The 25,239-nt window shown below is 42.8% G+C and overlaps 1 protein-coding gene across 1 annotated transcript in view; it reads right to left on the reverse strand.

Moving 5' to 3' along the window:
- Positions 1–4,239: 4,239 nt before the first annotated feature.
- pxdn (peroxidasin) overlaps positions 4,240–25,239 on the reverse strand; it is a 131,331-nt gene continuing 110,331 nt past the window's right edge. The window contains exons 22-25 of the mRNA XM_080750606.1: positions 9,699–9,810; positions 7,811–7,949; positions 5,617–5,730; positions 4,240–4,528 (exon numbers count right to left, since the gene is read on the reverse strand). Coding sequence (XP_080606732.1) covers positions 4,385–4,528; positions 5,617–5,730; positions 7,811–7,949; positions 9,699–9,810 — 509 coding nt within the window. The 3' untranslated portion in view covers positions 4,240–4,384. The remainder of the gene's footprint in view (positions 4,529–5,616; positions 5,731–7,810; positions 7,950–9,698; positions 9,811–25,239) is intronic.

Consider the following 25,239-nt stretch of genomic DNA (forward strand, 5'->3'; position numbering starts at 1 on the left):
CGTCTTCAGCGACTTCACCGCGCCAGCCTTTCACCACTGCTTGGAGCTTGGCTACTATGGAAGTGCCGTGTTTAACGGAAGTTACGTCATGCGTTGTAGTCTTCCGTTGAAATTCTCACGTAGATGAGTAAGCCTGGCTACGCTAACATTCACGCCGCGTTTCGTGCTTGCGGATCTGCTACTTTTGAGTGACGCTGTGGTATGATGGAAGTAGTAGGGCGTTCATTTATGGGAAAACACAAAAAGTTAAAATATGGAGATGCGAAGTTTCTGCCCTCCAGCAGAGATAATACAAGACAAGGCTGTGAGCGTTCACTCCAGGTCAGATGGGGAATACTGCTGTGGTAGACCTAGCAGCAGTGGTGGAAGTGCATTTACTCAAGTACTGCTTGTACACAAGTACAGATTTGAGTAGGGCTGTCACAATTATTACATAATCGTCTAATCGCAATTATTTGACATAATCGACAAAATATTTTGTCTTAATCGTCATAATCGTGAATGTGGAGAAAATGTTCGTACATTACAAACACTTTCAGAAATAGTGGAAATAGCAACGCGTTGTGAGCTTGTAGATCGGCTATTTCCACTATCAATGTTATTTTTTTAAGTAGAAAGTTGTCAAATTTGCCAGTAATTTCTTTGTATTTTTAGGTTATGAGTCATATCTACCATGTGCAACTTCAAAGCCTAAAAGCCAAACAGAAATGTAATTGTCAATGACAAAAACACAATTAAATTGTTAATCGCAATTATTTGTGTGACAATTAATCGTCATGTATAATGTCATAATCGTGACAGCCCTAGATTTGAGGCACTTACTTTACTTGAGTATTTGCGTGTCTCAATACTTTATAATTCTACGCTACATCTCAAGAGGTAAAATGTTATGTTTTTACTCCATGACAATGATTTGAAAACTTTATAGATTTAGATCATTATTACAATAAAACATACATCAACGAATCAAGCCCTATTTTATAGTTTGTCCATAAAAAATTGCCGATCTACAAGCGCACATGCCATGGCGCTGTGAGCTTGTAGATCGGCTATGCTCGAAAAGGTTTTGAAACATCTTTGAACAATACGTTTGCACTTTTACTCTTCGAATACAGTCCTTTTACTTGTAACAGAGATTCTTTTATATTGTAGTCTTGCTACTTTCACTTAAGTAAAACATCGTCACCTTCTTAAAATAATGGCCTATGTAATTTTTTGAAGAAATTTCAATTCTTTGCCTAAAATCAGCTCTTCATGAGTGACAAAATCGCCTATATCCTAATTAAAAAGGATCATGCTGTTCCCCGCCCAAAAAATAGGCTATTTAAGCTTTGTACAGCAACGGCAGATGACAACGGCAACCGGAAATGATCAGTGCTCGATATATCAACCTGGCGCCGTCGCAGCCGTCTCTACTACGGCAGGAGCTAGCATTCCATGTAGAGTCTACAACGCCTGCTGCGTAGACGCGTCGCCATGGGAAACAAAGGGTTCAGTAAAAGGGGTTTCTTCACGGTTTGGACCGCAACGGCGATTACGTCATAGCAGCCGTAGTCCCGCCTCACGTCGCGGTAGTAGAAATGGTCTCCGGCTTAAATGCACCTTAAATTTACCAATGCCAAAAAAAGTCAGGAGTAAGTCCGTTTTTCATTTGGTTTTCATTCAGCGTATCCACACTGGAAAAAAAAAACATTCCACTGTAAACAGTGTGACAAAAGTTTCAGTGATAAAGGTGCTCTGAACAAACTAGCGTGGCCACACTGGAGAAAAACCTTTCCATGTAAAACATGTGGCAAGAGTTTCAGTGTGAAAATTGTGACAAGAGCTCAGTGACCTTGTGGTTAGAGTGTCCGACCTGAGACTGGGAGGTCGGGGGTTCAATTCCCCGGCCGGGTCATACCAAAGACTGTAAAAATGGGATGCCATGTTTACTGTCAGAACCGGCACAGCTTGTCCCTATAAGGGTAACGGCTGACACTGTGGTTCCCCTGACACATCATGGTGACATCACAGTGATGTCAGATACTCAAGAGCAGGGATAACGCCTGACACTGTGGTTCCCCTGACACATCACTGTGACATCACAGGTGACATCACAGTTATGTCAGATAGAGCAGGGATCTCCATATATGGGCATAAACAGGTGACATCACAGTGGTGTGGCTGGTTCAGACAGGGATCTCTAAAAGGGATTGTATGTTGTGATGTCATATCAGGAGGCACGGTGGCGCAGTTTGTAGCGCTGTCACCTCACACAGCTAGAAGTTCGATTCCCGCCGGGGGACGCTGTGGGCGTGTTCTCTCCTCCGCGTCATCAGCGCCCACACCCTAGGTGGAAAAGGCCTTTCTGTGTGGAGTTTGCATGTTCTCCCTGTGTCTCCTAGGGTAGATACCCTCACAAAAACATGCAGTAATCCTGGTCTCAATAATGCCTCCCCCTGGCCAGCCGAGGCGCCTGATGGAGGGGAAAGGAACTGGTTGGAATAACGTATTCCTTCCACCTGCTATGTCCAAACCGGGGAAATCCCCCCTGTCAGGTGAAAAGAAACAACTTGGACTACTCATGCACTGAAGGAAGCATGAGGTCAGTCTGTTGTCTCCCCAGCCGCGGCAGAGGGGGAGCAGAAACCAGGATTACAGGTTAGGTAATTGGCACTGGGTGAAAAAATGGGTTACAAAATTGTGGGATGAAAATTATTACAAAAATATATATATTAAGCCCATATCTAACAGGACTTTATTTGGGAATGCCCATATATGGAGGAAGACAGCCCATATCTGTGTGGCTGGTACAGACAGGGATCGTATCCATGGTGTCAGATGTGATAGACGTCATAGAACTTTCACATAACGATTAACTGAGTAAGCATGTTTGGGGTCTCACAGCATATCTCCATCTCGCTTGTCGCCCTGAAGAAATATCATATTGCTTGTTTTGGATCAATCTTTTCTGTTTTCTGAAGGAATTACGTAGGCCATTATCCTAAGAAGGTGACGACATTTGAGTTCTCCTTCCACCACCGCGTAGCAGTATCCAAGGCTAAAAACACTGATGTCATTTCATGGATAAACATGCGCTATTATGCAATTCTTTTGAAGTTATCAAGTTATACATTTGGCTTTAGACGAGTCTGACAAAACACAGAGAGGAACTCGATCGATACAGTGGTAAAAAGCAAAACAAAGGGGGGGTTGAGGATGCTTTTTGAAAGCGAAATGAGGATGAGAAGAGCGCAAACACTGTGAGCGCTGGCCTGGATGTCCACTACTCTTGCTCACACAGATTCAGGGACAGGCCAGTACATACATACATACATACATTAATCCCAGATGCAAGTTAACAAACAAGTCGTCCATCGAGATAAGAGGTGATATTCAGTAGACATTGTTTTTTCTTTCTTTTTTTTTTTTTGCATTACAAAAGTTTTCATAGGGCTTCACATTATCTTCATATGTAAGCAGTCAATACAAAAAAAGAGGGAGAAAAGAAATAACGCATTTATAATATGATATAGAGCACCTTAGATTAAAAGCCAAAGTAACTATTTATAAAATGTCTTTTAGAATGAATTAAAAAAAAAGATTCTCTCGATTGTGGTTTACCATGAAACGTCATATAAGAAGATGAATGAAGAGTGTATATAGGATGCTTTGCGTATTGTTAAACAAACAAACAAAAAGAATACTTTGAAGGCTTGTATTTAGTGACTAAATCATTAAAAGGGGAGTGAGAAGAAATAGCACCAATTCTTTTTTTTTCTTGTTTTTTTTTCCGGTATCTCGAACCTGAGAAAGTTTTGTGAGACAATGAAAAATGGCTGCAGCCTTTCAAAATTTTCTTCCCTTTCCTGCGTGGTGGGGGTGGGTGGGGGCGGGGAGGCGACGGCGACGGCGCTGGTCGCGCTTTTTACGAGGCCCTGCTCGGGATTGTGCAAGCAGGGGAAAAGGGCGCTATCCACCTTAGGGTTTGACAATCCATCAGTTCATCCACCCATCCGTCCGTCCGTCCGTCCAGAAATTAATCCGTGTAGTAATAATTGCTTGGCTCCTTTGCCCGAAAATCTGTTTCAGGCCAGGACCTCCGGCTGTGTGCCTTGGGATGGAGGGAGGAGGGGGGAGGAGGAAGGGAGGGGGCTCAACATGAAAAAAACAAAACAAAACAACCCCCTCCCGCGCCACCCCATCTCCCACCCCACCCAGAAAGCAAGGTAACAAAAAAATACAAAAACATGAGGCAATTGGGTGCCGCTTGCTTGCAGTGGGCTTAGTGGCACACCTCGAAGAGTCTTATCCTCTTATATTACGGGATCTCTGCTTTTTTGAGCTGTGGTGTGTTTTTCAGACACGTTGGGCATGTTGGCAGCGGGGGGGTCCTGAGGGTTTTTTATTTTAGATTGTCCGCTTGATGCCTGCTGTCTGTGGCGCCCGCGTGGTCCAGGCACACCGGGCAGCACGCGCCTTTTAGCTTGGTGGGCTTCTGGCACTCCTCTGGCGGACAGGACTCCACAAAGCATGTCACCTGGGCATCCTGGAGGGCACAGAGGCGGGCGGGAGGGAGGGAGGGAGGGTACATTTAGAATCAGTCAGCTGGCACAGTGGTTCTCAAACTTTTTGGTCTTTAGTACCCCTTTTCCTGATAGCTGAATCCAAGTACCCCCTTTAATCGACATTTTGATTGGAAAATATTGACATCAAAAGTCCAGTTTTTATGTCAATATGTTGAAAATACAGTAAAGTAGCCCGTTTTCTATTCAGTTGTACTAGTCAAAATGCGTACTTACCCCATGTAGTACCTGCGTACCCACATTTGAGAAACAATTAGCTAGCATATAGTCTCTGTTGGGGGGAAACCTTGTATGTCCAAAACAGCGCCATATTAATGCACCATTTACCGAGTGTGTGACGTTGTGGTATGATCAAGTACTGTAGGGCGTAAAATTAAGAAAAAAGAAAACGCAAAAAGTTAGAATATGGAGATAAGAGGTTTCTGCCCGACAGCGACGCGATTCGTTTGTTTTCTTTGCCACTGTGCTTGGCACAGCAGCCACGCACGTGCCAAGTCTTTGCTTGCGGAGCGAAAGTGGAAGCAAATGGAGCTCAAGGCAAAAAGAGGCAGAGACTGACACTTCAAAAAGGACTCCAGGTTTGGTGTGTGGGCACTTTTACCTCTGCTGGGAGACTGACTGGTGGCAGAGAGATAAAGGGGTGAGGCCCGGAGGTGCAGCGGGCACTGCCAAACAACTTGGCGAGGGAAGTGAAAACACTGGCACTTGTGCCAAGCAAAAGACAGGACGGAGCATTTGAAGTGGCTAAACCGCTGGCACAGGAATAGTTCAAGCCGTTTAAGTAAAAGGTGTGCAAGGAACATTTTAAATAATGCCTCAGGTTTATTAGAACTTCACTCTGTGAGGTAAGATGGAGTGTGTACCACCACATGTGTGTGCATGCAGTGACCAGGTCAACATCAATCAAGCAAATGTGGCGTGTTTGTGCACAGACTGAACAGGACATGATGCAGATCTACATCTTTGGCGGGTGAATGTGAAAAATTACCAAAAAAAACCCCACAAAAGCTTAAATATGGGGATAAAAGGTTTGCTTAGATATGTAACATACCTTGCATTCGCATGTGGTGCAGGGGTCCTTCTTCCACCTCTCGTTGTTCGATCGCTCGCGGCCCTTGGAATCAGTGCAGTCCGTTTTGCTCAGATGGGCTTCAAGTCTTTTAATCTGCAGAGAGAGAGAGAGAGAGAGGACAGATCACCCAGATGCCTGGAAACAATTATTCAACGAAGTCTACATCCACTACAATATACTCTCTCTCTCTCTCTCTCGCAATGACTGAGAAAGCTTCCTACAATACTTGGCACAAGCAAGCTGTGCGTGTTAGTATAATCCCAGAAACAGCAAAAAAAAGAGGACTAAAAGACAAATGTTAAACAAAGAGGTGTTATCTTTGGGTTGCTCGTTCAAAGATGACATCACTAACCAATCACAGTTCTTTATGGATCGTTGAACTCTCACACTCTCCCCCCATACTCAATAGGGAAATACTACTACTACTACTGCGGTATGTATAGACAGTTGTACACCCCCTCGCTCTCACACACACGTCAACATCTCCCTAGTCTCACGTAGCCAGGCAACTATTCCACAATCTCCGAATGCTATAGAGTATGGAACTACAGCTCCTGAACGGCGAGTAATGGAAAACTGGCATTTCCGTTCATGAAAATATATTTTAAAATGTCATTTCTGATGGGAGCGTTTCCAAATCGCGGAGACAGTCTGGCCACGCAGGACTAACATCTCCCTAATCTGAGTCCCCAGAAGTTCTTCTTTTTTTCGCCACTATAGGGAGATCTCCCAAACCCCTAACTCACTGCTTCTAAAATTGGGTCCGGTGACCCCGGGGGTCCTTCAGGGGGTTTCCAGGGGGGGTCCCCAGCAAAATGGCGGACAGTTAAAACATTTAAGCCCCATTTTAGTCTTCGGTTGTCGAGAATTTGATAACTAGCATCAAGCACCTTGGTCTGCTCTTTTTTCACTCTACACCAATCCTCTTGGCCCGAAAATATCCGATCTACAAGCTCACTGTGAGTTCTAGATCTGGTATTTTTTACATAAGTTATTTTCAGTGGTTAATGTAAAAAAAAAAAGACCCCCAGTTGAAAACGCATGCTTTAAATCCATGGAGTGCCCAAGAGAACAAGCCCAGGATGCATTGCAGGGCCCCAGTCCACGGGAATGAACTGCGCCACTGCAGACTTAATGAAAAACACGCATGTGTGTATAGGGGTTAGACCATGTCAGTGCATTAGCCCGCAGCAGAGTTACTCTGCACAGACTTGTCTATTGCATGCATGCATGCATGCAACAGATGTATATACAGAGAGTGGATGTCTGTGTGTGGCATTATCTAGGGCCAAAGATGGTTCATTTAGGAAGATACGTCATCCCAACTGGAGCCACTAGAGCAGGGGGTCTTCAACGTTTTCAGCCAAGGACCCCTTAGCTGAGAGAGAGATGAAGCAGGTACCCCCAGATTCCATATAGTTTCATCGTTTGACAGCACAATCATCAGTGTATTTTGGATTCATGTCAATTTGTGTTTTCAGATATTTAACCACTTGAGCCGTCAATACTTACCCGACCTTTCACTCTGTACTTAGTCTGCTCTTTTTCCCCTCTACACAAAAGCTCTTTGCCAAAAATACCCCCTAGGGGTCCCGGACCTCCTGTTGAAGACCCCTGCACTAGAGGCGAAACGGTACACACATCCTACAAAATGGTCTCCCCTGCAAGAGTGTCATTGACCCCACTCCCAGGGGTCAATGAGAGACTTCCAGGGGGGCCCCAGCTAAATGACTGATGGTAGTCTTTGAGATCAAAAAAAGGTTGACTATTACTGATCTAGGCACACAGAGAGATTCTGCAGTTTAAAGCACTACAGTGAAGTGAAGACCACTGGTACCGGTAAGATAAGTGACATTAAATGTTGACATTTTATACCAGTACATTTTGGGTTGGGAAGGGCTCCTGAGCACGACAAGACAAGTGATAAGAGTTAAAGACTCGGGAGCACCTTCTGACTTCTTTCACGTTATATCATCTCTGTGTGGAAAAACCTCATAACTCAAAAACTTTTCAGGATTCAAATAAAAGAAATATCAAAAGTAGCATATCTATAAGCTAAAAACGCTTGTGGGTTAGCGTGACGCTAAAAGTATGGTCAAGTAGGGCGTTACTATATGGAAGTGACAATATGCACGCTATATGCACAGACAACTCATGTGTAAAGGGCACAGACCTGCTTTCGTAAACCTGTGATAGTTTTCTGCATGTCGGAGACAAAGTCGTGGAAGTCGCTGGCTGATGGTTCAGTGCTTGGCTTGGAGGCCACAGAGACATTCTTCACATGGCTTCCTTTGCCCTCTTCCTCCACTGGCCTGCAAAACACAACAAAAGCAAGATCAACCCGACCGCACGAATGAATGAACACCACTCGGGTTAAGCGTCTTACTCAAGGACACTGACACATGAGGTGAACCTCTTATTTTCAAAATGTTCTTTTTTTCTAGAAGATATAAAGCTCGAAACGCAGCGCGAACCGACGTGTTTTGAGCTTATCGATCTACTATTTTAGAATAATTAGAATCTTGCCATTTTAGAATGTGAATCCTGACAAGTAACAGTTGTGGAGGTTTTCAACCGACAGAGACAATATAGCAGTGGTTCCCACACTTTTTAGCTCGAGACCCAAAAGAGAATTATAAGTTTGCCTGGGACCCAAGCTAGTGAAAATATCAGATCTACAACCTCAAAACACGTTGCGAGCTTGTATATCATTTGTTATTTTCACGATATATGCGATATCTTCTTAGTGTGCCAAATTGAATGAATTTATCACAAAAGCTGATTTGTTGATCACATTGGATTCTGCCCTCATGTGCGCCATGTAAAAAAAAAAGAAGAAAAGAAAATTTGCATCTGCATCTTTAGACATCTGTTTCTTGCATGCCGAGTGATCAATCTTCATAACACCGCACACAAACATTTCCACTGTCCAGATGTCTGCCAAGGTACTGAATTTCTCTGTCTCAGATCTGCTGCTCCTGCATGTTCTTCATGCCTTCTCCTCCACTTTGCAAACCAGCCGCGACGTCAACACGGCCCTGTTGGCGCAACCTGTTCACCATCTGCCTGTGGCATCCAAGGTAGGAGTTCAAACCCAGTGTGATGGAAATATTTCATGAAAACCTCTTCCCCTCCTCATCGCAGTCTCTCCCTCTTTGCCTGGCCTGTCCTCATTAATGTGAAGTTGCCATAATTAGTGTAGTTGCCCCTGCAGTGCAACCAGACAATAGTACTTGTCCGACTTTATTCCATCCATCCATCCATCCATCCATCCATCCGTGTAATGACAATTACTAGTAAATGCCTCAGAGCGACAAGTGACCTCGCCCTAAAGAGCGAAGTAGCGCCACAGGTATGTGGACATCAGGGATCTCCATATATGGGCATAAAAGGGATTTGTTCCCTTGGCATCACAGATGTAGGGATGTGGACATCAGGGATCTCCATATATGGGCATAAAAGGGTTTTGTTCCCTTGGCATCACAGATGTAGGGATGTGGACATCAGGGATTGTGGACATCAGGGATCTCCATATATGGGCTGGGCATAATAGGGATTTGTTCCCCTGGCATCACAGATCACAGGGATCTCCATATCTTCATATATGGGCATAAAATGGATTTGTTCCCCTGGCATCACAGGGATCTCTCTAACAGGGTATCATTAATATTGATGAACTCCATATATGGGCATAAAAGGGATTCTGTTAGTGTGCGACCTTTGGTCTCAAATAAAGGATTGATACAAATAAAAATTAAAACACTTTTGACCACAACAAATAGCGTAAAAGTGATAGGCTTATGGGCTCTACTCTATGCTATGAGTGCTGCTGGGTTCTGCTGGGGAAACTAGACGACAGGGGTATTTCTGCCTAACAGACCCCACGGAGTCATTTAGGATCAATATAAAGTAGGAAAATTAACCTAGATGTTATTTAATGCGGAGTTGTCCTTTAAGCACATGGCTGATGTACAGGCCTCTCTCGTCAACATTCCAGACACACACACACACACACACACACACACACACACACACACACTTTGAGAACGGCGAGATGTCACCTGGTCTCCTGAGCGCTGGCGTCGGGCTTGTCCTCCGTGTAGCTCTGGTCAGCTGACCTGCGTCCTCTGAAGTGATAGGACAGGGCGTTGAACTGGCCTTTGGTCCGGCAGTCTGGGAGATCAAACACAGAGACAAGCATGTCACACTGCGGGAGAATGGGGGAAGAACGGTCTTTTCTGCCGATAATTAACGTCAGAGTGGTATAATTGTATTTTATTTCATAATTAGGAAAGGTTTCAGAAGGGGAAAAAAAACTAGAACATATATCTTGAGTATTTAGGAAAAGTCATGGAAGGGGAAATTTCTGAGACCTTCACGGGGAGAGTTATTGCACTTCGCAATCTCAAAATCGGCCTAAGAGACCGGTTAGTCACCCGTGTGTTAAACAGAATTTAAAGAGTCTTTTTTTTTAAGATTTGTTTTTGGGCCTTTAATGCCTTTATTTGATAGGACAGTAGACTGACAGGAAATGGGGAGAGAGATGGGGAATGACATGTGGCAAAGGTCGTCCGGATCGGGAATCGAACCGGCGACGCCAGCAGGCATCATAGCCTAGTATGTGGTATGCGTCTTGACCACTAGGCCAGCGGGCGCCCCAGAATTTTGAATAAAATCCCATTTAGCATCATATTTAAATCGTCTGAAATGTTTTAGTCTTAGTCTAGTTTTAGTCGACTAAATATCACAAGACCCAAAAGGTTTTGAGAACCCACTGATCTAAGCCGGCATGCACGTCACACGGCGAACTGTTTTCCGTTCGAAGAGCGACGCTGATCATCCGAGATTAAAGGCCCACAGAGAGCGGGACAGAGGGGGAAGCAGAGCGTGTCGGAGAGCGGCGCGGTGACATTGTGGTTCAGATGAGCGCGGCATAACGAGCAGGACGGTGCCAGCCCAGCGCTGCTCGCCCATGTCATCCCCGTCCGACTAGGCAGCCCTGGCTTTCATCACACTTCAAAGCACTGTCTGTGAGAGGAGAAGGAGGATGGCCCTGTACCGCCGTGGTGGAAGAAGTGTTCATATCTTTGTTTTACTGGAGTAAAAGTATCGATAGTGGAATGTAGATATATATTCTGTTACAAGTTAGAAGTCCCGTATTGTAGTGATCTTGTACATCGGCTAATTTTGGTGCACAACTATGCATAAATCAGGCATATCTCCAACCCAAACCCCTAAACCCAACTCCCACCTGAATCTTTTCCTAAAGTAAACGAAAACCTTAAATCATTATTTTTAATTAATATTCTTTTGCCATTAAACAACCATTTCTCTCGTGAGAGCCACAAAAATCGTCCTCACACAAAGTCAATTTCTCACACATTTGGCCCTCACACGTACAGTAATAAAGTACACACACACACACACACACACACACACACACACACACACACACACACACACACACACACACACACACACACACACACACACACACACACACACACACACACACACACACACACACACACACACACACTCCCGTTTTTTACTTACTGTCACCTAAAGGGTTACTGTCACTTTAAGAATCAATCTTAAAAAAACAAGTTAAAATTTTTATGATGTCATTGTGGGGATGCGCAATTATAAGCCAATCAAATGAATTGTCTGTATAGCCTGACTGTATGACTACTTACTGTACTGGTCAGCTGTTGTTGGGGGGCGAGGGGCAGATTACACTGTGACATGACTGTTTCAGACCCGTTTTCAGAGAAGCTCATGTCACAGTGTAATCTGCCCCTCAACCCCTTTAGGTGACAGTACCCCTTTAAGAGTATAAATACTGCAACGTGTAAATACTCTGTTAGGGTGCCCTCACACCAAAATACCTATGAGAGTGGAATCCGTGTTCCGCCAATGTATTTCAATGATAAGGGAGCGTTTTTTGCTCTGCTGGCATGAAACCGCTTCACTCTCATTGAAATGCATTGGCGGAACGCGGATTCCACACTCATAGGTATTTTGGTGTGAGGGCACCCTTACAAGTAAAGGCCCGGAAATCAAAATGTACTTGAGTAAAAGTACGAAAGTGATGGCATTCAAAATGGCAGTTAAAGGTGGTTAACGTTATGTTTTATGATATTATAATTTTATCTGCAAATTAACCAACTAAAGTTTTCAACTGAATGTTGTGGAGTAAAAGTACAACATTTGGATCTGATTTGTACTGTAGTGGAGTTGAAGTAAAAGTATTGGTAATTGTAGTAAATGTACTTAGTTACTTTACACCCTGATAATAATAATCTTTGCGATTTCCCCCAAATCAGGGGACACCAGTGTCATTGTGGCTAAGCAATATCCTGAATCCTTTTGTTTCTTATTGAGCTACATACAACTAGATAGATAGATAGATAGATAGATTGATTGATACCTTTATTTTCCCATGGGGGAAAATCAGTTGCCCAGAGGCAGCACAGCAGATTTAAGGTTACAAGCTACAGAGAAGTAAGAAAAAAGAAAAAAGTACTGTTGTGTACAGTCCAAAAAAAGCAAGAAAATATACAAAAAAGTGTCAAAAAAGCTATCACAACAAAAGAAGAATATATACATAGTGTCCAAAAAAAAAAAAACATTCACATCAACACTCATAAGTGTCACATCACACACAAATAGCAATACTTAAAGTTGTACTATGTAACTTTTTTTATAAAACAAATCTTAAAATTCTCCTAACTATTAAATCACAAAAGTTTTAGAAGATCCGCGCCGTGAATTTCAGCCTGTAAAGCCTTCTCTGTATGTAAACTGAGATCCTTGCCGTGGACCGGATCTCGCGCCAAAATTGCGTCATCACACTACCGGCCAATCACAGCGAGGGTTATACAACTGCCGGCCAATCACAGCGCATCTTGAAGTGGGGTCGCTATGGCAGCCATATTTGTTGTCGCCCGTTTGTACCATCCCTTCTCTAGGTAATTTCGCCTACCAGGCAGGGTGAAGGAGTCCGTATCTCTGGAATTACTGAACGCACAGGAACAAGGGACCCCTTAAAAGATAGATCTCAGCGAGGTGGAGGCAGACGCGGGGGTCTGAAGGTACGAAAAACGTCCGAAAGACGCGGACGCGACCGCGGTTTGCTATAGGGCTAATGACCACTAGTTGGGCATCTTACACAGTATGGCTTTAAAGCACAACTAAACAATGCAGCGCCAAACAAAAGTGTTCATAACAGTCAATGCTGGTCAGTGCAACACAAGTACATCACCGCCATGCCAACACAGCAATAGTCCTCAATACCACCAACACAAGCCAAATGTGCATGGGCCAAACAATAAGTGTCCAAACTGAGTCAGACAAACAAACTCTCTCCAGCCCATCTGGCAGGACATTCACTGTTTATTAGTTTAGTTCATTTTGTAAAGTACAAACACTGGGGTCAGCGTGATGGATGAAACCAGAACAATTAAGAGATAATACTCCCCGTTTGCTGTGTCCCAAACAGTGTCGATTTCGTCGACTAAAACTATGAAGAAAAATGTTTGTCGACTGTGTTTTTTCACTGAAGAAAACTAAATAAAAACTAAATAAAAACTGAGCTGTGATGACTAAAACTAAGACTAAATATATTGACAATTTCGTCAACAAAATAAAAACTAGACTAAAACGTTAGGGAGGGACTAGTGAAGAAGAGAGTCATTTTATGTTTGGTTGCTCTCAGGTGTTGTGTGCTGAAAATAGCCGATCTAGCGCGACGCGCTGTGAGCTTGTAGATCTGCTATTTTCAGCACACAACCAAGTGTAACATCAGTCATTACAATGCCATCAAGGCCTGCCAAAATACATTTCAGTTGACTAAATCAACTGTAGATTTAGTCGACTAAAATCTTATGATATTTAGTTGACTAAAATTAGACTAAAACTAAAACTTTTCAGGTGACTAAATTATGACTAAAACTAAATTACATTTTATTCAAAAGACTATGACTAAAACTAAATCAAAATTTGCTGTCAAAAACAACACTGGTCCCAAAATACTGTCGCTCTCAGACGATCAACAAGTGGGAGTTTTACGACCCTAAGAATCAAGAAGGTTTGTGACTTTAAATGCACTTGATGGACGCCGTTTGCATTTGCCCTCTTTGTTGATCTGATTTATTTTCTTTTTATTGTATTTATTTATATCATGTGTCTGGTCTTTTTTGTTTTGTTTCTGCTTCTGTGTAAAATAGGTCTAAAGTTTGTCTTGTCATGTCTTGTGTAAAAGGACCATTTCACCTCTGGTACAACCAGATCTTATTTTATTGTTGTTTGTGACACGATCAACACAATCCTGAGTAATTGTTTTAGTTCAATCTGTGTTTTTAGATATTTTAGTATTTCAGCACATCATGTGTTGATCGTGTTAACAATAAAATTAAACAACAATAAAATAAGATCTGGTTGTCCCAGAGGTTAAATGGTCCTTTAAAAACAATAAAACATTGTTTAAAAACTAATCTTAAGAATCAGGAAGGTTTATTCTACAGCACCGGAGCTTGACGGCACCGTAACAAAATGACACGGCATCGTCCATTTCACAGTTTGTCATTTCAGCGTATCATTTTACGTTGCGTACACTCTCTGCACAGCTGTCACTGCTGGCCACGTTGTGTTGTGTTCACTTCACGGCCGCACACATCCCAACATGCACGTCTCACCCCTCTACCCTCAATCAGGGAAATAATCCCTCTCAAAACGTAGTTCCATTTCATGCCTTGGAACCCTGTTGATTGAACGAACGCACATCCTAAACTGCCTCCAGATGTATAGTATGCGGATCGCTCCAAATTGACTTCTTAAGACCTGAGGCAGATTCTACAAATGCCTCCTAAACCAGTATAGTGCGGTATGCTATGTATTCCCGTAGGAATTTTTTGCTAAAATTGATTTTTTTGCTGTTTTGGCTTCTATAGGGACCAAACTATCAGAAAATGACGGGGGTCAAATTTTCAGACCCCTCCCTCATTTCCTGTGGGCGGGTCACTTCAGTTTTGGCCCTATTCGGCCTTGTTTTCCCAATTTCCCATAGGATTTTTTTGCCCAAATTGATTTTTTTGCTGTTTTGGCTTCTATAGGGACCAGACTATCAGAAAATGACAGGGGTCAAATTTTCAGACCCCTCCCTCATTTCCTGGGGGCGGGTCACTTCAGTTTTGTCCCTATTCTGCCTTGTTTTCCCAATCTCCCATAGGATTGTTGTGCCCAAATTGATTTTTTTGCTGTTTTGGCTTCTATAGGGACCAAACTATCAGAAAATGACGGGGGTCAAATTTTCAGACCCCTCCCCCATTTCCTGGGGGCGGGTCACTTCAGTTTTGGCCCTATTCGGGCTTGTTTTCCCAATTTCCCAAATATTTTTTTTTTTGCTGTTTTGGCTTCTATAGGGACCAAACTATCAGAAAATGATGGGGGTCAAATTTTCAGACCCCCTCCTCATTTCCTGGGGGCGGGTCACTTCAGTTTTGGCCCTATTCGGGCTTGTTTTCCCAATTTCCCAAAGATTTTTTCTGGCCAAAATTGATTGCTTGCTGTTTTGGCTTCTATAGGGACCAAACTATCAGAAAACCTATTCACCTATGTATTCCCATAGGAGTATTTTGCTCAAAATTGATTTCTTTGCTGTTTCGGCTTCTATAGGGACCAAACTATCACAAAATGACAGGTTTCCAATTTTCAGACCCCTCCCTCATATCCTGGGGGGGAGTACTTTACAGTACTTTATAAACAACTTCACAGTATATTCTGAGGCTATTCAATAGTTTAGGTAGGAACAGTTCAGGTGAGGAGGATGGGGTAGCATTTATACTTCTGACCTGTTATTATTCTTGTCAAATACAGGATCTATTCATCGTCACTGTTATCTATGTCCTCCCTTAAGGCTCATTCCCACTGGGCCAGATAAACAGATACAAACATATCTTTCTCCATTCAAGTGGATGGTAAGATACAGATAAAAGAAAATATCTGTCTCTTTTAGCTGTGTCTTACCATCCACTTGAATGGAGAAAGATATTTCTTTATCTGTTAATCTGACCCAGTGGGAATGGGCCTTTATACTGTTGGCAAAGTCTCCAGTCCAGTGCCATAGCACTTGCAGAGACTGACTGTCCCTTGCAACCTGCTTTGCAGCCAAATGTGATGAGCTCAAGTATTGCCTTTGGAGCAGGGAGGGCAAGACACCTGACTAGAACATACCCTCCACTCTGTGAATTCCATCAATTCCCTTCAATTGGTGGAAGCTCAGAGCTCAGGGCAATTGGACATCGGTGTCAGCAGCCTCTTCGATGTGCGAAGTTCTGCGAACCTCTTCAAAATCATGTCCCTTATGAAGGTATCATATATGACAAAGAGCATGAAAGAACTGTCCCTTGAGAAATACTCAAGCAGTCCCTGGCCTAACATGTCAACTTCTCCTTGGTTGATCACACAGTCAGGAGTTCCTTGATGGACATAGTGAGCTTCATCTCTGGATGAAGACTTCATATTTTTTAATGACTGATCCATATACAACTAATATTACCTATCAAAGACAACTCGACCCTCAACATAGCCAGCCATCATCGTTATGATTCGTTTTGCTGAATGCATCCTGAAGATCTGACAGCTTTTTGTCTTTTTCATGTTCTGAAGCACACCCATGGCATCAACAATAAGAACTTTGACAGAATAATCGTCCTCCGTCAGATCATATATGGGACACATGGAAGATCTTCCTACAGGGGCTCTGCCCTGGCATCTTCAATTGCATGCAAAATCTGAACCCCCTCATGTTCTGACAGTTTGGTCCCTAAAGAAGCCAAAACAGAAATGAAGAAAAACTAAATCTATGGGAATATAGAGCCGAATAGGGCCAAAACTGAAACCCCCCTCCCCCTCGCCGCCTCAGGAAATGGGGGAGGGGTATGAAAATTTGAACCCTGTCATGTTCTGATAGTTTGGTTCCCAGAAGCCTAAACGGCAAACAAAACAATTTTAGCAAAACAAAAAAAAAAAGAAAATCCTATGGGAAATTGGAATGCATTGCCGAATAGGGACAAAACTGAAGTGACCCGCCCCCAGGAAATGAGGGAGGGGTCTGAAAATGTCAACCCCGTTATTTTCTGATAGTTTGTTCCCTATGGAAGCCAAAACAGAAAACAAAACATTTTTTGCAAAAATATCCTATGGGAAATTGGGAATACATAGCCGAATAGGGCTAAAACTGAAGTGACCCGCCCCCAGGAAATGAGGGAGGGGTCTGAAAATTTAACCCCCGTAATTTTCTGATAGTTTGGTCCCTATAGAAGCCAAAACAGCAAACAAATAAATATTAGCAAAAAATACTATGGGAAATTGGGAATACATAGCCGAATAGGGCCAAAACTGAAGTGACCCGCCCCCAGGAAACAAGGGAGGGGTCTGAAAATTTGACCCCCATCATTTTCCGATAGTTTAGTCCCTATAGAAGCCAAAACTGCAAAACAAAGTATTTTTGCAAAATATTCCTATGGAAATTGGGAATACATAGCCAAATAGGGCCATAACTGAAGTGACCCGCCCCCAGGAAATGAGGGAGGGGTCTGAAAATTTGACCCCCATCATTTTCCGATAGTTTGGTCCCTATAGAAGCCAAAACTGCAAAAAAATCAATTTTAGCACAAAAATCCTACGGGAGCTGTATTTTGGACATAGCATACCACACTAGTAGTTCTTACGATATTTTTCAAAAAACCTTCAAAAATAGCAGATTCTACGGACATACAGACAAGATGTGTCGGTTTTCATAGTTGAAGGTGTATTCAGTGATAATAAAAGTCACCGGGGGTCATCTTGTTTCTTACTGGATTTTTTACACCATTATAATGTTCTCGTTTTGATCATTAGACCCAATCACTGAGTATCACTAGGCCTACGTCTCCAGCTTCAGGATATGTATGATACTGATTTACTACGAGACTGTGGCATTTTATGAGTTCAGTAGTTTACAATCTAGACATTTAGCAGACGTTCTTAATTTAGAGCGACTGTGGTTCTCAAAACTCTTATTTTGACCATCATAACTAAACATCATAACATAACTATGGCCAAACTGTGACCTACAAATAGAAAAATAAAATCGCAAATAATATAGACTAATTCAGTAGCGAAGTGTGATGTCACTTCCGTGAAATGGCGTGTGAAATGTCGCCCTCTACGGGGTTCATACTGGTATTGTTTTATATTCAAATCGCCATTGGGGAATTTGCGATCACCGCATATAAGAACTGTGTTAAAAATATAAACACACCATGCTCTCGGATTGACCCAAATGGATATGAAGCATCGACTAAGGTGGAAATGTACAGATTTACCCAAAGAGTAACACAATAAACGCTAGAAACGAGTTACAACAGGCTATATCAGATATGAATGAATATCATAAACTATGCAGAACCCCCCCGCTGACAGAAACGCGCACATGGTGTGTTTATTTTTTTAACAGTCCTTATATGCGGCGATCGCAAATTCCCCAATGGCGATTTGAATACAAAACAATACCAGCATGAACCCCCTAGAGGGCGACATTACGCACAAATGACGACATGGCTTCGTTTCTCTATATGTAATAAGTAACATATTACTGCCCTGGGTAATATTGCCCAACACTGATGGCGACACATTGTGAGCTTGTCGATCGTCTATTTTAGCTTATTTTCTTCTTCTTTTTCCCAAAATGGGTGTATAGGTTATACCTCAAATTTGCAATTCAACACCGGCAAACGAAAGTTCAATTCAGCATAGGCCTATACTGTAATTATGCAAAAATGTAAATCTGATATTGTATCCACAAGTGATTATCGTGTGCTGTGCAATGTTATTGATCGTGTGCTGTGCAATGTTATTATCTTAACCACTGGTAGCACCAGTGGTTAGGAGTGATAGGATCCCATTATGAAACAAAGTATAGGTATTGGGAGGTAAAACGTGGGTGTGTTTAGTGCCACTTATAGAAGCCATGCAAACTGAATGCCGTTTTCCACTCAATACTGAATGAATGACTTCACCAGTGATCCAATGGAAAAGGTAGATGGAGACTGTGGTTTCACAGTAGGCAGTAAAATCACCACATTATGCCTAATAACCCCCAGGAACAAAGGCCCTGTATTCTCAATCAGCCACCCACAAGATTCTGGAGCAATTATGAGTGCTTGAGAGTCAGGAGAAACATTAGGCACCTCGTGAAAGACTCCCTCAGTCTCAAGCGAAAATAAATCCAAGCATTTTACACTACGGGCTACCTGTATTCTGTCCTGCGATGACAACCCCGTGTTCTACTGTTATGCCACCAAAAAGGAATGCCCTTCAAACAGCCATCAAAAAGTCAAGTGTCAATCCCTACTAAGGCTGTCAGTTATTACACAATCGTCTAATCGCAATTATCGCGATTATTTTTCATAATTGTTTCCATGTTGAAAAATGAAAAAATAGTGGAAATAGCCGATCTACAAGCTCACAACGTGTCGCATCGCGACATGTTGTGAGCTTGTAGATCGGCTATTTCCACCATCAATGTTCTTTTTTAAGAATAAAGTTGTCAAATATGTCAGTAATTTCTTTGTATATTTAGGTTGTAGGTTGTATATTTAGGTAGGTAGATATGTGTAATATATCTACCATGTGCAACTTCAAAGCCTAAAAGCCAAACAGAAATGTAATTGTCAACGACAAAAACAATCAAATTGTTAATCGCAATTATTTGAGTGACAATTAATCGTCATGTAAAATTTCATAATTGTGACAGCCCTACTCCCTACCCTCCTTCAAAACCATCATAAGAGAGCACCCGTCTGCAATTTGCGACTGGTCCTGGACAAGTGTTCTACGCTTGCAACCAGAACTTTTCTGAACATGTTTTCTGCACATATACTTGTATTGCTCCTAGTGTTGGTGATGTTGATGATATCTTTAAATGTCTTGATAAACAGAATAATTAGGACCACAAAGGAAACAAGCCTTCAGGGCTTTTTTTGTGTTATCCTTTCAGCGTCATTGTATAATCGTACCGCTGTACTTTTTGCAAACTGTTGATAAAGTACTCAATGAATCAATGAAAGACAGGCGCCGCCCCAGCCTACAGGAGTACGTGCAGCGACAAAGATCACCCGTCAGCCCAGACTCCTGCGGTGGAGGACAGGTACTGTACTTCTTTACCAGAGCTTCACGCTTCGTCCACCGCACACACTGGTGGAACATGCAAACACCAGGGCCATTACCTCTGCACAGCACATGTAGACATGTACAGTATGTTCAGACAATCAAGGTTTCCTCCTGCTTGACGTTTACCTTTAGAGCTGCCCTACCCTGCCATCTTTGCTGGATTTATAGGGTCCCAATTCTGATTACAATGATTTGGCATTTACTTCTTAGTACTACAGCAGGGGTCTTCAACAGGGTATCCGGGACACCTAGGGGGTCCTCAGAGTTACTATTTTCGGCAAAGAGGTTTGGTGTAGAGGGGAAAAAGAGCAGACTTTAAATGCACTTGATGGACGCAGACTAAGTACAGAGTAAGACTAAGTTTTGGCTGCTCAAGTGGTTAAATATCTGAAAACACAAATTGACATGGATCCAAAATACACTGATGATTTTGCTGTCAAACAATGAAAACATATGGAAACAGCAATTGACATCAATCCAAAATACACTGCTGATTGTGCTGTCAAACAATGAAACTATATGGAATCTATGGAAAGGTTGAGGGGGTCCCTGCTTCATCTCTCTCTCAACTAAGGGGTCCTTGGCCTGTACTACAGGACATAAAATGTGCAAACTAATAACATGTGAAACGTTTAACAGAAGAGCTCACACTGTACATCCGACCGACAGGAGGTGCGGCCTCTTTCTCGAGGCCAGAGGGCAACAAGCACTGACGTCTAGTTCCAAAGCGACGTTCTTCCAATTCACTCGGCGGATCAGTAGCCTGAGGAAATGTTTATTCTTTCATTTCTCTCCCTCTATCTCATCTCGTCATGTACAGGCAAGCTGCTTTTAGGCCTAATAACGACTAGCTATGCCACACATCCACCATCGTCGTGTCTGTCAAGTGCCGGGGCAGAACGGTACTGTATACTTCCTTGTGTATGGTTACGGTATACACAACCCTTGAGATTATTTTGACCCTGGGCTGAATTTGAGAGAATATGTTTAATCAAAGGAAAAAAGCAAAACACCAGGTGAGAATACTGCATTGTTTACATCTTTCAACACCTTTCCAGTACTTGGTTCTGTAAGAGTATAAGATGTCAGGTAATTCCCTTGTTGTTGTTTCTTCCTGCTTACACAGTGTGTGTTCTCTTGGCATAGGGAAAGGGGTTATGTGTCATTGAGTGATGAGAGAATGATGACAAGTGTCTAGATAGAGAGTAGAGAGGCATTAGACAAACAGCGGTTTTACTGTCAATTTTGTGTTCTCTAAAACCACAGAAATATTGCAAGACCAACAGATCCTGCAGTTTTTTTGCTGACAACTTGCAGCACCGTTTGTGATGTACAAAACTGGAAAAAAAAAATCCAAAACTTTTCCAGAATATTTAACACGATTTCCAGGACCATATAACAATAATTCAGCTCAATAACGAGTCGCTTACTCCGATGCGCAATGCCCAAAGACAGGTAGTGTATGCCAGGGGTTCTCAACCTTTTCAGGCCGTGACCCCCGAAATAATCATATTTGAACTGGGGACCCCCACCCTGACGAGCACTAAGAGTTGAGGAATTTTGTATAACACCGTTTTATTGTGAAAATAGCCGATCTACATGCTCACAACGCCTTGCGTTGCAAGGTGTTGTGAGCATGTAGATCCGCTATTTTCACAATTTCTGCCTCTAATATTTGACAATATGTTTAATTTGTCATTTCAGAGGTATTAACAAAATAATAACCAAATACAATAAACCAAAAGACAATAATGGCTATTATTTCCAGGACCTTCCAGGACCCTTGATCAATTCCAAAACCTTTCTAGTACTGGAAAAATATTTTTCTAATTTCAAAATATTTCCAGGAATTTCATGACCGTGGGAACCCTGGATGTAGTGCTGCAAACCCGCGAAAAAAAAGGGAAAAGCCACATGATTCTTTATTCCAAGGGTCTTCAAACGTTCTTCAGAAATATAGAGATGAAGCAGGGACTCCCACTACATAGGTTTCATTGATGGACTTTGACAGCACTATCATCAGTGTTGAGTATGTTTAACTTTACACTATATCTTTTCGGACTTACGCCCCATCTAGGGTTGCCACCTTTCAGAAATTGAAATAAGGAACCTCTTCCGGGCACGCGGTGCGTGCGTTCCGTGCGCGTGGCACAGCCGCCGGCCGGCGAAAAAATGCAGTCCCAAACCCATGAAATGCATAGAATAGTTATAACTATAACACACAACATGGTATAACCTATATTGTTTTGCAGTTTGAAGTGGCCAATTGTTTCTATAATATGAATAAGTTAATTTTGTATGAAATAAAGCAATGTATGAATGATTTGAACCTGGCTCTTGTATTGGGTCACTTGGTGGTCAGTAAAGAGAAGGTAGTCAAGAAACCATTAAGTCATATACTTAAAGTTTAAAGTGCTTTATTAGCAACGAAGATTTTTTTTTTTTACTTTAGGCTGAATAGGCTTCACTAGCCTGAACCTGAGCATAGCCTAGTTTAAAGTGCTTTATTAGCAATGAACATTGAACATTTTTACTTTAGGCTGAATAGGCTTCACTAGCCTAAACCTGAGCAACTTTACAGAAATAAGAGCCCAAAATACTTATAATAGTCAGATTTGGCAACACTGCATGGTATTTCATCCAAACTAGCCCAACATGGCTTATATTATCAGACCTGGCAACTGCATGTTGTTATTTTTCTCCACACACTGTAGGCTATTGCTTGGCAAGCAACCTTCACTGACGCTGTCAAGCCACGGGTTTGTTTCTTCCCACTCGCGTCTGTACCTTTGTAGGCGTCTGTCCTTTTTTTGAGGCGGTGGAGTATTGTCTTCAGACGACATTTTTAAAGCGTGCGGTGTGCCACTGACTGGAACTAGGCAACGGTGATTGACAGCGACATGCAGTGCATATGCAGACAGGGGCCGGGCAGCGGAGAGGAGAGGAGACAGCGACTGCGAGCCGCCTCACAAGCGGTCCTTCGTGCCTCTCCCTCCTTTTGCTGTCTTTTCCTGTGTTTTATTTCATTCATTATTGTTAAATTCTGTGTTGAGGTTTGTGTGACAGACCTTTATGGGGCATTTGGTTAAATACGGAACAAACCGCGTTCCGTATTGGTTCAATACGGAACGCATCTTTTAATTGTCCAATACGGAACGATTCCGTATTATACGGAACGGGTGGCAACCCTAGCCCCATCCCCTGTGAGGAGAAAAAAGCAGTTTTCAGTTGTCCCTGTAGGTGACAGCCTTTCCTCCAATCAGGACAGAGTGTGGGCCTTCCTCCAATCACGATCGTGTGAGAGCTTTGGTGTGCATAAGGCCCGTCCCCACTTATATGGACCAAACACTCTATAGTAACTAGCACTATCAGAACATAGAACATAGACCCGTTTTGTTACCGGTATTATTTGATTACCGGTAGGCTTGATTTTTTGCTTAGGCTGGGAGTGGGAGAGGGATTGAGACCTGCCATGTACAGGGCAAAATGGCCTACATGTAGTTATTGTTATAAGTGGAGTCTCAAGTAAAGATGGGTATTTTTGTAAGACACAAAATAATATAAGAGGGAATGTTTTTGTAGATGTTTTTATTGAAGGAGTCGAGCAAAAACGTTTTGCAGTGAACAAGACAGTAGTAAATTCTTTGTCTTAGAAATGAGTAATAAAGAAAATGACATGGCTGACCACTTTCACATATTCTGGGACTGTCCAGCAATCCAAACCAATTGGCTAGAGATTCTATCAGATACCAACACAATAATGGGACCTGAGATTGAATGTATTTTCCTGAGTAATAAACAGCTGCAATAATATACAAGGCGTCACGATGCGACACATTGTGAGCTTGTAGATTTGCTATTTTTATACAATTCATACAATTGAAAGTAAAAAAAAAATGTGAGTACTTTTTTCCACCACTGGTATTCTCTGCACTGAAGACCTGGCTGCTGATCGCCACACCTGGCGCGCCAACAGTCACGAGGGCATGGGTGGCACACCTCCAGGAGGGCATGGGTGGCACACCTCCAAGAGCAGACCACAGAGACGAGGAAACAGCAAGGCCTACAGCAGGGTTCCCCAATTAGTTTTCCCCAAGGGCCGAAATTATGTCTAAGGTACCAAGCAGAGGGCCACAACATTGCAGGGGGCGACGGTGGCGTTCCCGCTACTCCAGCGACAGTTTTCGTCGTTGTCGGGTGAAAATTTTGTATGTCCAAAACCGTTCGTTTTGAATTTATCATTTTAAAAATGATTTAAACTAGTGAAAACAGCCGATCTACAAGCACACAACGCCTCGCGGTGCGAGGCGTTGTGTGCTTGTAGATCTGATGTTTTCACTACTTTTGTGAGACGGCCTTGTGTGATGAAGCAGGGCTTTACTTTGCCAAAGAACATACAAATTTGGAGATACAAGGTTTCCACCCGACAACGACGGTATACTAGTGTTGTTGCTGCTCTTATACCATTATTACTGGGGTTGGAGGGGGCCAGCCCACCGCGGGCCGCAAATGGCCCGCGGGCCGCCTATTGGGGAACCCTGGCCTACAGTGACACCAGCACGCTGCATGTCCAACCACCCACTCCTCATGTGTGGACTTTATCTGCCCCACATGCGGGATACGCATTGGCCTACATGGTAGCATGCAACGGCACAAACGCAGCCCCCCCAGCTAACTCTTGGAGCGAACCCATAAGCAAAGTAAGCTAAAAGTATTCATTCTTGTAGCCTCATCCCATCGTCAGAATGAGGTCAATGGCTGGCCTCACCTACTTTCAGTCATTTCCCATCGTAAGAATCAATGTGCACAGCAGAGCAAAACCTCCACACTGCAATGTCAGCACCTCCCCACCGCAATGTCACGTCGCGATTCGTAAATTAAACAAAGTTGACTAAATGCAGAGTGGCCTATTTTCTTTGCTCGCGCATACAACAGACAACATACAAATAACGGGTTTGACTCCATGCATTAGAAGCAAATACACCCAAAACAGCTCCATTAAATTAAAAGCCACCTGAGAGGGTACAAATAAGACCCTTATGGGTCCATTTGGCTCCATGCATTTCACCCAAAACTGACAGCTAGAAAATAATTCCAAAATGAATTAAAGCACTCATACTTTGTAACTCATACAACCCCTAGAAAGTGACATGTGACACCGCTGCATGCATGCACATGGGCCTTAAAGAGGCCAGCCCATGAAGGGAAAGTGTTGAAAAAGTGTAGACTAGTAGCAGGGTCTGTACATAGGCAGGTTTGCTTGGCAAGGCAACCTGTAACAAAGCCAACCTGTAAAAAAAAAGAAAAAAGATCCTATATCACACAAAGATGATTCGGCAACCCCGAGAAGAGCGAGCAACCAGGTGCTCAGTGGAGGTACAAGTGTAG

The sequence above is a fragment of the Nannobrachium achirus genome (assembly GCF_963921795.1).
Source record: "Nannobrachium achirus genome assembly, chromosome: 20".
Taxonomy (NCBI): domain Eukaryota; kingdom Metazoa; phylum Chordata; class Actinopteri; order Myctophiformes; family Myctophidae; genus Nannobrachium; species Nannobrachium achirus.